The sequence below is a fragment of the Lipophrys pholis genome (assembly GCF_963383615.2).
Source record: "Lipophrys pholis genome assembly, chromosome: 5".
NCBI lineage: Eukaryota > Metazoa > Chordata > Actinopteri > Blenniiformes > Blenniidae > Lipophrys > Lipophrys pholis.
Genome location: NC_137628.1, coordinates 28,372,503 through 28,386,882, shown reverse-complemented (window position 1 = coordinate 28,386,882; position 14,380 = coordinate 28,372,503). Strand labels below are relative to the sequence as shown.

The following is a 14,380-nucleotide window of genomic DNA, read 5'->3' as shown; positions in this document are numbered from 1 at the left end:
TTTACCATCTAGACTAGTAACTGAAATTTTATAAATGAAACATAAGATACAGTGTTTGTACCATGAAACTGTATAAGCTAAGCTGTGTTGGCTTTATTTTGAAGGTTAAAAGTGTTTTCTGGCTCTTAAATCTGATTTGGTGGAAAGACAAAAGTGGCTCTTTTGGTCATAAAGGTTGCAGACCCCTGGCCTATTGCATTGGTGGACGGATTATGTACTCAACCTGAAAGTCATATACTGGCTTGATTCATCGAGCCAGCATCTAGTTGACCCTAATAACATTTGAATTGAAAAAGCCAAGTAGAACTGCAGTGATGTAGGGGAACTTCCCAGTGGGTAGTGTCAGAATTGGCAAGAAGCACACGTTGGGTTGAACAGCATCCTGTCTGCACAGGAGTTAGTTAAGTGGTTTGTTTGCTGGCATAAGGCTCTTCTCCCCACAGGATGCAATACTTTTTATTGGCATCTGTGCCAATGACGTTGCAGCCAAATCCCCCCAGCACATGGGTTTACCAACAAAGGTACAGGTGTCAGTCTTTCTTTCAGCCGTGTGAAAACATCCTGATCTGATCTGTCCACAAGAATGTTCCTGCCTTTTTCATAAGATTGTACTTGTGTTTTTATTATTATTATTATTATTCGCACGATGGTTGCAACAACTGGACTGGCACAATTATTTATGTAATGCCAGAGGCTGTGAAGCTGTGTGTGTGTGTGTGTGTGTGTGTGTGTGTGTGTGTGTGTGTGTGTGTGTGTGTGTGTGTGTGTGTGTGTGTGTGTGAGAGAGAGAGAGAGAGAGAGAGAGAGTGATAGAGAGAGAGAGAGAGAGAGAGAGAGAGAGTGATATAGAGAGAGAGAGAGAGAGAGAGAGAGAGAGAGAGAGAGAGAGAGAGAGAGAGAGTAAGCGTGCACGCGTGTGTGCGCGCGTTGGATTAAGCGCGTGCAGGTCCAGCACCGCGGGGGCGATAACGGTCACACGTTAAACATCAGCGACCCGCGCGTGTTATCCTGCGGATTGAGGACTCGTGAGGTTTCTCCGTTGCGGGCTCGAGCGACCCGCCGTGCAGGAGGGCGCTCGCGCTCCACCGTCTCCACGCACGGGCACGCACGTAGACCCGGTGAAATCGTCACGCGGAGAGAATCTGTGGAATCTGTCGCGTGTGTTACTGCGCGGACGGGGAGCGCGAGGTCCGTTCGGTCGGTCACTGGTCGGCTGTGTGTCGGTGGTACCGCGTGCAGGAGGAGAAGGAGGCAGAGCAGAGGGACTTTGCGCTGGACGAACCGGAGCACCCAAGTCCCGGGCAGCATCCATCCCCTCCGCGCCTCAAGCTCCAGCGGGAGGCCGGGAGCGGCGGCAGGATGTAGCAGCGGATTAACGGAGGAGAGAGGGGCGCTCAGAGGAAGAGAGCGGGACCGGGCGGACCGAGGCGGGACGGAGGGGACATGGGGAAGGACCAGGAGCTGCTCCAGGCCGTCAAGACCGAGGACTTGCTGACAGCTCAGCGGCTTCTACAGAGACCACGGCCGGGAAAGCCAGTCAGTATCCCTCCATCCTCTTGGCTCTCTCTCTCTCTCTCTCTCTCTCTCTCTCCACAACACACACACACACACACACACACACACACACACACACACACACACACACACACACACACACACACACACACACACACACACACACACACACACACACACACACACACACACACACACACACACACACACACTGTCATTACCAGGTCAGGACAGTGCAGGCTAAATCTGATGTGATGCCATTTAGCCCAAGTGTGTGTGTGCACACGCACATCTCTCTCTCTCTCTATGTGTGTATGCGTGGTGTGCTATGACGTAGAAAGGATGGTAGTGATGACGTTGCACAAGTGTGAGAAGAGTCATCAAGATGTAATTAGAAATTAGGGATGCTTGTCATCCCGTTTACCACAATTGACCGTCTCGGTGTTTGTGTCTGCATGAATGCACAAAAAAGTGTGTGTGTGTGTGTGTGTGTGTGTGTGTGTGTGTGTGTGTGTGTGTGTGTGTGTGTGTGTGTGTGTGTGTGGAGAGAGAGAGAGAGAGAGAGAGGGAGGGAGGGAGGGAGGGAGAGAGAGAGAGGAGAGGGAGAGGAGGTGGAAGTACACTAAAGGTCCCACACTGCTGTCGGGACAGGGGGATTATTGGTGTGTGAAGACGCCAGATGTTGGTGGTAATAATGTGATGATCGTAAGTGCACACGTGCAGACGTTCGCCCGCCACACACACATGTGGCGCTTGTATACGTGCACGCGTGTGTGCGGGTGCCTGACATGTAGTCAGCTGGGACTCGAGGTGATAATTAGATTTCAATTACAGCCTTGGAAACTGCTCTCCTCCTCTCCCGTTTCACCACGAGGTTCCTCTCCATCCCTCTCCTCTCCTCGCCGCTCGTTCCCTCCGGTCTCATTCCGTCCGGTCCCCTCCTCTTCTCTTCTTCTCCCTCCTCCCTTCTCCTTATTCCATCCCCCTTTTTCTCACACTCTTATGTCCTCTCCTCTGCCCTCTCCACCCTTTTATGCTCTGTCCCCTCCATAACTCCCGCTTTCCCTTTCGCCTCTGTCTCCTCTTTTCTGCTCACCTCTTCTCTTTCTTATCTCCTCTGGTCTTGTCTCCTCATCCTGTCTCTCCTGCTCACGTTCTTCCTGTTATCTCTATCCTCCTCTCCTCTCCTCTCCTCTCCTCTCCTCTCCTCTCCTCCTCTTGTTGCCTGCTTCATGTTTGTCTCTGAACATTCCTGCCATGGAAAAGAAAAATGCGTCTCCTCAAATGCCAGAACAGATCAGCTCTGAGCGCTCAGTCCACTGCACACTGACAAAGAGGGAGGGGGGGGTAGTGGACTGAGGGTGAGGGAGATGAGGGTGAGGATGAAGGGTGCACCACAGAAAGAGTGAAATTCTGAGGTATGGATGGGGAGAGGTATATAAACAGGGGAAGTGTCAGACGGGGGGGGGGGGGGGGGGGGGGGGGGGGTTGAGGGTGTATACTTGTATGCATGTGTTTGACTCCTGGTTCATGTGTGAATAATTAAACAGGAAGCCAGGTTTCTCTGCTGGAGGATTGTTGACTTCACACACACACACACACACACACACACACACACACACACACACACACACACACACACACACACACACACACACACACACACACACACACACACACACACACACACACACACACACACACTCATTACAGGCCAGCGTACGCAGACCCACACTTGACACATTGGGTGTTAGTCATGTGCCTGACTGCGTTTGTATTATTAATAGTATGCTAATGAAGTTTAGAGCAGCGGTGTGTCAGGTTAGAGGGGTGTGTGAGGTGTGTGTGTGTGTGTGTGTGTGTGTGTGTGTGGTGGGGGGGGGGCGGAGTCACGATAGTGGCTGTTAGTCAAAACGCCACAAATTGATGTGAGGGATTATAGGGATTGAGGAGAGGACAGGGCCGCGCTTCGCCACTCCACTCCGCCACGGCGCTCTCACCCTCTACATTACTGTTCAATAATCTTCACTTTACGTCTCCAGTTCGACGGAGAGAAGTTCAACCTGTTGTGACTCTCTTGTAGAGGTCGATTGGCAGGAAACTCGAGCGTTGCGCCCGTCCTGCTGGCCGGTTAGCTTAGCATAAAGCATGGAGACGGTAGGGAACTGCTGGCGTGGCTGCAGTTTGAAGGTCAACACATGCCGCCAACCAACCACGTGCTCATCATTAATCCCAGAAATTTTTGTAAGCAGTGACAACACCGTTGAAATACAAATATTTCCAAAATAGAAATCTGCCGAACAAGTGCACTTCAGAAAAGAAGTGTGTACACTGAAAGAAAATAAACTACAAAGAGACATGAATCTGTTAAAATGATTTGATCATAATTGATCTAATTTTTGTAGCTGGAATGTGCGCCACTCCTGTCTCACGTTTGTTTTCACTGATTGTAATTCAAGACTGCCAGCCCCTGACTCCCATTAGCTCTGTTGTTCCACATCAGCCTCCTGAATGTTTATTGACTGTGTTCATTAAAGACACGATCAATTGGAATTGTTTGTGTGTTATCAGGTTGAGCACAGCATTGCAGAAACTTGTTTTATATATCAGATCACATTTTATGACCAAAATCAGGGAGTTTTTAATGCAGAAGTAGTACACACACGTACATTGTTGTGTTTACATACAGTTAACATGTTAAACTTGCTCATGATGTCACTGTATGTTGATTTTTGTTTCATCCAACTCAATGTCCAAAACCAACAGTTGCAGTTTTTCTTTGCTACACTCAACTTGGCCATTTCTGACCCTACTGATCCTTATTTCTATACTTTGTCCTGTTTTTGTCGTATGGAACTGAGATTTCTGAGATTTGCTGATTAGGATGAAGGACTGCACTATTAGCAGTTTAGTGCAGTGGTTCCCAGCCTATTAACCCTGGAACCCCCCCATGATCTCTGATTTGACAAAACATTCTGGTGAAGCTAAACACTGACAGTTACACCTCACCACCTCACCAGCTGACCACCTCACCATCTCACTGCTTCACCATCTCACCACCTCACCATCTCACCTCACCTCACCATCTCACCACCTCACCTCCTCACAATCTCACTCCCTCACCACCTCACCTCAACATCTCACCACCTCAATGCCTCACCTCACCATCTCACCACCTCACCATCTCACCTCACCACCTCACCTCAACATCTCACCACCTCAATGCCTCACCTCACCATCTCACTGCCTCACCATCTCACCACCTCACCTCACCACCTCACAATCTCACTCCCTCACCACCTCACCATCTCACCACCTCACCTCCTCACCACCTCACCTCACTATCTCACCTCCTCACCTCACTATCTCACCTCCTCACCACCTCACCTCACTATCTCACCACCTCACCATCTCACTGCCTCACCTCACCACCTCACTATCTGACCACCTCACCATCTCACCTCACCTCACCACCTCACAATCTCACTCCCTCACCACCTCACCTCACCATCTCACCTCCTCACCACCTCACCTCACTATCTCACCACCTCACCTCACCACCTCACCTCACCGCCTCACCATCTCACCACAGTTTACAGGTCTGCTCTCTATTTTAGAAAGTGTCTATTTTCTTTTTCTTTTTACAAGCGTATAGTTCAAGGTGGTCCTCAGTATCTGGATGTTTTCTGTATATTTTATCTGTGTAACATGCAAGTCATTGACATATACCAACTTTAAAGGGGTCATATTATCCAGCTTTTCAGCACTTTCACACTGTCTTGTTCATCCACAAACCTTCTATTCAAAGTTTCTAGCTTTTCCTTGATTTTCCTCCATTTGAATATTGGATCATAGGAGCTGCATTCAGAATCTGCTGTGTCTGTGTGAGCTGGACTGGCTCCGCCCACACATGCCAATCTTGGGAAGAGGAGGAAGTACTTCCTCTCGTGGTGCCATGTGCCAGAGCAGAGCTGCCTAATTGTGGGAGGAGTCAAAGGGAGAGCCTAGCTTGATTGTGATTGGCTAAACCCCCGATGACACTCTATAGGGTTTGATTTCTGATTGGCTGGTTGGAGCAACACACTTTTTAAAAACTGAAACAAGTCAGGGAAACAGAGGACAGACTGTCTTCACTTCTGGGGCGTCATTCCAGGTATGGAATGTTGGAAAAACCATTAGAAAGTGAATTTTGCATAATGTGACCCCCTTTAATTTGCACGACTGGCTGCTCGGACTAAACACAGCAGAATGTTGAAACGGGTGATATTTATTCTTCTTTTTTCTTTCTCTTTACTCTGCAGATCATATTCACTTCAAATATGTTTGGTCTTGCTCAAACCATCAACTCAAAAAAACCCAGATTTGCTCTTTAATAGTGGGTTGGATTGTTTCTTTGCCAGGTGCAGTAACTTCTTCAGGTCTTTGGTTGCTCGTTGTGTCCAAACGTTTCCCACTGATCATAAATCCACCAGTGTTTTAATTACATCTAATAACGAGCGCACTATAAGCAGCTCTCTCTTACAAGACTTTGAATATTTACTGGGTAGATAAAACAAAATAAAATCCACTTCAAACTATACCAATTTGCCGCAACAAATTAGATTTTTGGCATTTTTATAAAGGAAAACTGACATTTATGAATCTTTTATTAGTTGTAAGTCTATTTAAATGACTTAGAGGATAATGCTGGTTTAATTCAGTAACAGATCTCATGGTATTTTGATAATTTGTCTGTTCCCCCAAAGAACGATGGCTAAATAATTCACATTTTACCGGACCTGCAAAGAAAAAATGGTGACTGGTGTCATCAAGGGCAGTTAACAGAAGAAAAAGAACAGAACAAACTTTTCAAAGCTGAATAAACACAGAAAACCAGAGAGAGACGCATCGAACGCATGTGTGATCACCGCGGAATAATCTATAGAGTGCTTGGTCATCATGATAATGGAGCCTGCCACCGGGTACAACAGTGTGCAGCCCTGTGGTCCTATCTGGGTGATCTAACACTCAGCTACACTTTAATGGACACTAACAAGATCACTTCATTGTTGGTCATCATAGTTTTTACCACACCAAACATCTATTTTCAGTTTGGGGTCACTGGCCTCAGACTTTGTCCTCAAAGGTGATATTTAAAGTTTTGGATCCTTTCAGACTAAAAGGGTCTCACTTGCATCTACGTAACATTAAAAGAAACGTGGGAATAAGAGATCTTCTTAAACCATTGGAAATGCTTTTCTTATCTCCGGCTCAGTTAAAATAAAGCTCTTTATCTCAAAGATATGAGATCATACTTATCATAATTGTATCTCTTTCACGTTGAAGCAATGCACTGTCTTTCTTTGTTCAGAATTGTAAAAGACCTTTTTTTTTCTTTCACATTGCAGTGCCTGGCAGGGTTATTGTGTCTTTCAAGGCTATTGATGTTTGCTATTTGCAACCTAAAATAATGTATAGCTGGAAATGTTGTCCTCGCCTCCATTCTTTATAGAATTACATGTTACACCACCTTCATGTTTGTTAATATAAGTAAAGTGACCCGCACTGGGTTCGCTTTTAGGGTGCAACTCCTACTAAAAATTGGACTTGATACTATCAATAGTAATAAAAAAAACAGCTGCAATAGAAAAACATATGTAGTTTACGATCTAATATTTGCGCAAACGTATTTCAAGAAAGCTACAACACGTGGTGCAGTGCATTAATTCTACATTTCAAATAATGTGCATTATCACCAGTTCTCCAGGCACACTTGCTCACAGTTCTTCGAGATCCTTCTTTATTCAACTTTGAGAAATCGTCACACTTCTTCTTCTGTGAATTTAGGCTGTTTTTCAGTGTCAAGGCTGCATTTCAAATACCCAATGCTGGCAAAACTTGCCCAAGCTTGTACCTTCTTTGCCGCACATGTTCATTGGTGGAATGTTTTTCACCGATGTACACATCCATTTGTTTACACCACAGACCCATTTCATCAACCAAAAAGCTTTTGGTTTGGCGGAACTTCCTCAGTCGGCCTCAGTGTCATCTCTCTCTCCATGTGATCTTGGATTGATGCTGAGATCAGAGCTCTGCAGGTGTTTGGTAATCTGTTACAAGGCTTCTTTTTTATTATTATCACTGATGGTAGTTTTTATTTTAAAGCTCAGACTGTGTGCCTGGCATCACGTATAGAAGATGGATGGATGGATGCTCTATACACATCATGGTTTGTACCTTTACTGGTCCATTTGCACAGTGGTTTCAGAAATGGGGTCTTGAACCCCCAAGGGTAGCTGCCAGGGATCACAGAGAAGAATAGAAAAATAAAACCCACAATATGACACTTCTTTCAATTTAAAGCAGATCTAGGAATTTGCTCAGTGCTTTTAGTTTAAAGGGCCTTGGTGTGTCCTCCATCACAGTTTTAGTAAATCAAACTTAAGGGAGTCCAGGTTGCTGTAATATGCTCCTTGTGTGCGATTATGTGAAGACAGAATAAGAAAAGATGTAGTGAGTGCCTGCATTTTGTCAAGGCTGCGTGTTACGCTCAAACCCCAAATGTGTGACGACAGGCAAAGTCAGAGGTGATGGAAACAAGACTTCAGAATATCCCCGGTAATGAGGACCCCTGAGAAACCCTCCACTTCAACCTCTCCTGAGGTTTGGGGAATGTGCACCGTCATAATCACGACCGCTTCTCCTCCAGCGAGCAACTGCTGCCTCGCTGGTCCTGTCAGCTCGGATTGAAGAGTTTCAAATTTAAAATGATGGGATTTCATGTCAAGCACATTCTTGATAGGGCTATAGTTACAGTCTGAGGGAGACGCAGTGAAATGATATCCCAGACAAGTGATTGACGGCATGCAAAAGTTGCACATGGAGTAGTTACCGCGGTAACCATGGGCTCAATTGCAATGTTGTGAGCTGAATTAACATTAAAAAAAAAAAAAATTTAAACCCCCGAGCCACTGACACCATCACAAAGTCGTTATAATTGTGCACAAACAAGAAGTTCTTACTTGTGACGGCAAATACATGAATTCAAATTTTTTTTGAAAATCTCCCAAGTAGCTGATCGAATGAGACGCAGATGAACTAATGAGGGTAAAGATCGGAGGCTGCTCTCAAAGCAGCGCTTAAAACAAAGGAGAAGCTGGGTTGTTTGAGGACAGAGTGATGCAACATATACGTCAGCCGCCGTATTAAATGCAGCCCAGTTCGGGTGGCTGATGAAAAGCCTGCTTAATTCTGTTTTTAGCGGTGCCACATTTGTGAAGCCAGTGCATTTGTGGGATGAGCAGCAGTATATATATGAGTTCATCGAAAATCGTCAGATCTCCTGTGAAAATACTTGATGAATCCAGTATCTGAAGCCCGAATGAACCAGAGCCTCAGTAGTGGAGGAACCATTCAGCATCAACAGCCTGGCACCTCCTCCTCCTCCTTCACTTCCTCCACTTCCTCCACTTCCTCCTCCTCCACTTCCTCCTCCTCATGGTGGTCATGCGGTTACACTCTGCTGTGTGATGGCTTCCCATTTATCAACCAGCATTTGTCTCGAGTCAGCCAACATGGTTGTGTCGGTGTCACTGGCAGCAACAGTTCGCCCAAGACGAGCCCACAAGGGGTTCAGTGTGTCTGAGGTCAGGACTGCCGGCATCGTCGTACCAGAAACTAAACCCAAGTGAACCAGCAACAGCAGAATAAACTGCCAGAGAAGATTTGGCACGTTCTCCATGGGCGCCAACCTTCCTTCTCAATGCTCATCCTACAAATGCATGTACGACACAAAGGTCGGAAATAGACAGTCTATGATTTATGCCCAAGAAAAAATGTTACAGCAACAAAATAATCCACCTCAAATGTAAGAAATTTTGAAGGTTGGATAAAAACAAATATGTGAAAATCTTGGAAACTTGAAATGTTAATATGATGCTGAAAATAATTATTGTGACTATATAATGTAATGATATAAGCGGTGGCACAGTTAATCATTTGCTATATAGTCAGGAGAGACTATGTCCTTCATTTATCTATTCCAATGAAGTAGGATATGCACAAAAAGTTTTATATGTTGTACGCTGGAATATGCAAAAACACATGTTCACAGAAGAAATACTTGCTTTATTTCATTGAAATATGCTGGAATGTGCATAAAATTGATTTAAATGTTCAACGATATCATTCAAGTCAGAGGCTGTTGCATTTAATTAAACTTCTGCTCGATGCAAAGTGCATAAAGTTGAAAGATTGAAATGAACAAAACAGGCTTTAAAAAAAGACTTTCATTTGTTTCAGTTTTATATGATGAAATCTGCAGAACGAATATAACAAGGCTGAAGGGTCTATTGCTTCATAGCGTATTCACTTTGTGCAGTAAGTTTTCACAATCATTTAACAATCAGTAAAGTCACTGGATTACTTTGTCAGGGAAGTAATCAGTAACTAATTACTATTTCCAAGTAACTTGACCAAACACTGTGCCTTGCGACCCTGCAGAGGAAGAAGCGGTATAAGAAGATGGATGGACTAATTATATTTCATTTTCAAAGGTTTTGGCCAAAATCAACCAAAGACTGGAAAAGCAATGTCATTCTAAAAGAACGTGGATCATCCCACATGTAGAACGAATATTCGAGTATAAGAGAAGTAAAAAAAAAAAGCTTTGGAATGTAAGCTTTGCCAAAAAAAATAAAAAATTGGGCCTTTTATTATTTGTGGAGTATAATATTAAAGATTCAGTTAATGTGCTTGATGTGAAGGGACAAGGCAGGAAGCCAGTATTGGATGGCCTGACTGTGGCGCCCTCAGGCAGCTCTCCATTCAAAACAAACATGAGTTTGTGATGAAAATGCTGCCAGAGCTCCAGAAAGCTTATTTAGAAAAAAAAAAAAAAAAAAAAACACTTATCGGAAGAATGTAGATGGTTTTTGTATTTCCACCATGGAAATAAGAAATCATGTGTAAACAAGTACTTTTAAGACGAATCGCACCAATGAAAATGTGTTTAGTTTTTTTGTCTGAAGCGATGAAGCCTGTGTCCTCCGCCAGAGAACAGAGGGACCATCCAGCTTGCTATAGGTTCAAAATCCAGCATCTGTGATGTTATGGTGCATTAGTGCACATGGCATGAGTGACTTGCACATCTGTGAAGGCTCCATTAATGCTGAACAATATTAACAGATTTTTGGAGCGACATACTGTATGTCGTCATCTCGACCACGCCTTTCCAAGGGAAGGTTTTTTTGTTGTTTTTGTTCAGCAAGACAACATTAAACCAAATTAACAACAAATCCGAACTAAAATGACATCTGACACAGTTTGAACTCAAAAGAGATGAAATATCAAATGATGGGGGAAAACTTGAATTGTTGTTTTTTCCCCACAATTAAATGTATAACAGTTTAACTGCTTTCAATCCCAGACCTGCAAAGCGCTGGTGCTACTCAGTGGTGAACATGTTCCTGTTTTTCAATATTGCTGCTTGCTTTATTCATAGTTAGATTTTTTTTGCAGTATTTTCTCGGTTTCAGTATGCGACCGGTTGTTGTTTTTTTGCTGTATTCTCAATCCAATATTGGGATTAAACTGTTTCGTTCATTGTGCAACAATCCCTCTATTTTTTTTTGGTTTTTGTTTTGTTTTTTTGGTGAACATCAAGTGTTTTATTGTTTTTTTTACAACAATGTTGAGCAGAAATGTGGATAATCCATGATGCAAAATTCATCAGAATAACTGAGTTGGTGGTCATAAAGGAGCTTGGTGGTCAGACTGTGGGTTCATGTGGCTCCGGTGATTGTCTGACGGTGACACAGATATCTGTTCTCATTGATTCATCAGCTGGGGGGAAGGGATGGGTCTTATTTTAATCCAAGATACGTTGATGGGGGGGACCCACAATTTCCCTCACACTCTCACACACACACGCACGCACGCACGCACGCACGCACACACACACACACACACACGTGAGAAGATGATGTCAGCTGCAGAGTGTAAACAGAAGCAGCAGAACTCCCAATCAGCACGCGCTCTTTAGCAAATTACAGGGAAAATTAGAGTGTGAGAGCAGGATGAAGGGATGAAGTGCAGATCGAGCTGCAGGGAGAGGGAGAAGCTTTTCCCCAGATTACAGAACGGCTACAGATTACAGCCCGTGGATTATGAGGGTTTGACCAAACACACACACACACACACAGAAAAAAAAGTAGGACCAGAAAGACAAACAAGCCGCTTTTTTTTCTGTGTCCTGTTCAGAATGATTTTTGTTTTTTTGTGAATGCGTCTCTCCATTTCTGCTCTTTCTATTTGTCTGATGTACTTATACCAATCTTATCTTTCGCTCACACACTCGCACACGTGCACTTTCACATAATCAGTCAAATCATCACACACACACACGTACACACTAATACACCCAAACTTTGTGAATACATACAACAGGTCAAAGACACACACAGAAACTAGTCAATTAATTGACTCGACATTGACGTACTGTTTTTTCCATATACATTTATTGCATTATGTCAAGAGATTCCTGATCTTGATGTGAGAAGGTCACCTTGGACCTTTGAGAAGTTATGATAAGACTTTTTTTTTTTTTTTACATTTCTCTTATAATGTATGAATAGAAACAGTAATACACACTTTTCTGATGCCTAAAAAAATGCATTTTATATGTGAACTGGTTCAAATGTAGAACATAGACACGATTTCTAGCGTGAAGTTTAATCTCAAGGTTCGAGAGAGTTGTATTTGTTGAAGATTTAGAACAGTGAGGCTCTACTGAAATGCACCAGTGTGAAAATATACATTTGGCTCATAGATAATATACATAAGTACATCTAATCGTGCTCCTCAGGGAGTCACCATATCAAATGCGGTATGCCCCAAGGCTCAGTTGTAGGCCCAATTCTTTGCCTTACTTTGTTATTTTGTACTAAAAGTGCTATATAAATAAAGCTTGATTGATTGATTGATTGATTGATTGATTGATTGATTGATTGATTGATTGATTGATTGATTGATTGGAACAATTATGTGGTCTACATTTTATCCACCTAGGAAGTGTTAAATACCAGAATCTTCTCACTTAGGCCACGTTTACGCGTACCCGGGTATCTGAAAAAACGGTGATATTTCTCTGCGTTTGAGCCGCACGTTTACACATAAACACAGCTACGACTCGCCACAAACGAGGATTCCTGAAAACTCCGGCCACAGTGGAGATCTGGATGAACTCTGTGTCTTTGTTTGCATCTTAAGCAGGGTAGGTGTGACGTTATGTTTTTTTTCCAGGATTTTGATTGGCTACCGTGGCTTCTTGCTTCTCGTTACACTGCCCCCTACAGGTTCGGCTGTTCATAGTAGCTCTGAACCAGATATACTGTATATGCAGGTCCGTGTCAGTGAAGATTTTCTTTGTGTCGTAGAGGGGGAAATATCTTTTCTTGGAAAAGCCCGGGTACATGTGAACTCACTCCTAAATCTACGGACACATTTGTAATACAAGAGATGTATAGGAATAGTTAATCATCTTGGCTTACATGTTTTTTTTGTAGGAGACAGATGGAAAGATCAATGCCTCTGTCATGTTTAAGTGTTAAATTTGGAGCCTGGAGGTAAAGTCAAACACTGAGGGAAGTTCAAAACACCTCTTTGTGTTATCTGTGATCAAACGTGTGAAACTGGTTTCATGAGAGGTTACATCCTCAAATACTTCACTGTTAACTAGATGTTTTCTGCATCTTATTTTTATGCTTGCTTCCAAATTGCCTTTGAATTATAATAATGTGTATGAAATGTCACAAATATCCTTTTAGTGCGCATGTTTTAGCTGTTGTGGAAGAACATAGAACCTTTTTTATGAGGTCACATGTATGAAAATGTCCCGTTTCCAGCAGAAAGTGAAATGTAATGAAATGGATATGTTAGGATATGTGTCGAACATAGGACAGACTCTCTGAACTAAACTTTCATTTTTGACTGATTTGAAAATGCGTCTGTTCCTCTTTGTGTCTCTCTCCAGAGCTCCTCGGAGCTGCAAAGCGGGTGAACGTGAACATCCAGGATGCAGATGGGTGAGAAGCAACAACCTCTCCAATTTGCATTGTCTTGTAATCCCTCCTCATGATTATTGCAGCTCTTTTCTTCTCTGCTCTGTTTCTTCCTTGTTTTATTCATTCCCCCTTTTTTGTTTTCCCTAAAACAAAAAGAAGCTTACTACAGAATTATTGATTACATTAGTCAGTAGCTACAGAATCAAATAAATGAATTAACATTACATCAGACTAACTCTGATTCACTCAGATTCTGGCACCGTGAGTGTAAGACGTTTTATCTCAGGGGATGTGATGTGATTAGATTAAAATAAATTCAATTAACATGTTTTATTTCATCAATTTGAGCTTTTTTGCTCCTGAAAACTTAAAGTACAGAACTTTGTTACTCCTATCTAAGTGTCAAATAAGCATGTTCAAGTTATTTTCATCTAAATATACACCTAAAAGTCATAAGTTGTCGCAGTATGAGAGAATGAGACGTACGTTGTCTCTTTGGCAGGATGCCCAATGATTTTTACATTGGAAGATATTATTGTTAGCTATTTTTGGGATCATTAAGCCATATTGTCAAAACTGTTACACCAACGGTTTCGCTCTATCATTTGTGTGTTTTAATGAAATAATAGTTTTATCCTTCAGTTATGTTATGTTTTGTTTTCATGATCGCTTCTCAAAAGGATCCCTCGATCTTTTCTCCCCCCCTCACCACACTTTGAAACCCCCCCGTAGGTCCAGAGATCCTGCGTCTTGCCTATTTTTAGATTCTTAGATTCAATACCTCTGATTTAAATGAATGAGTAGTTATCAAGCTCTGCAGAAGA

The 14,380-nt window shown here is 43.1% G+C and overlaps 1 protein-coding gene across 1 annotated transcript in view; it reads left to right on the top strand.

Annotated features, from left to right (window-relative positions):
- Window positions 1–1,443: 1,443 nt before the first annotated feature.
- Window positions 1,444–14,380, top strand: part of LOC308109410 (uncharacterized protein) — a gene marked incomplete at its 5' end in the record, with an annotated part of 40,209 nt that continues 27,272 nt past the window's right edge. Inside the window, 2 exons of the mRNA XM_080462949.1 lie at window positions 1,444–1,540; window positions 13,526–13,577. Of these exons, the coding sequence (XP_080319075.1) occupies window positions 1,444–1,540; window positions 13,526–13,577 (149 nt within the window). The remainder of the gene's footprint in view (window positions 1,541–13,525; window positions 13,578–14,380) is intronic.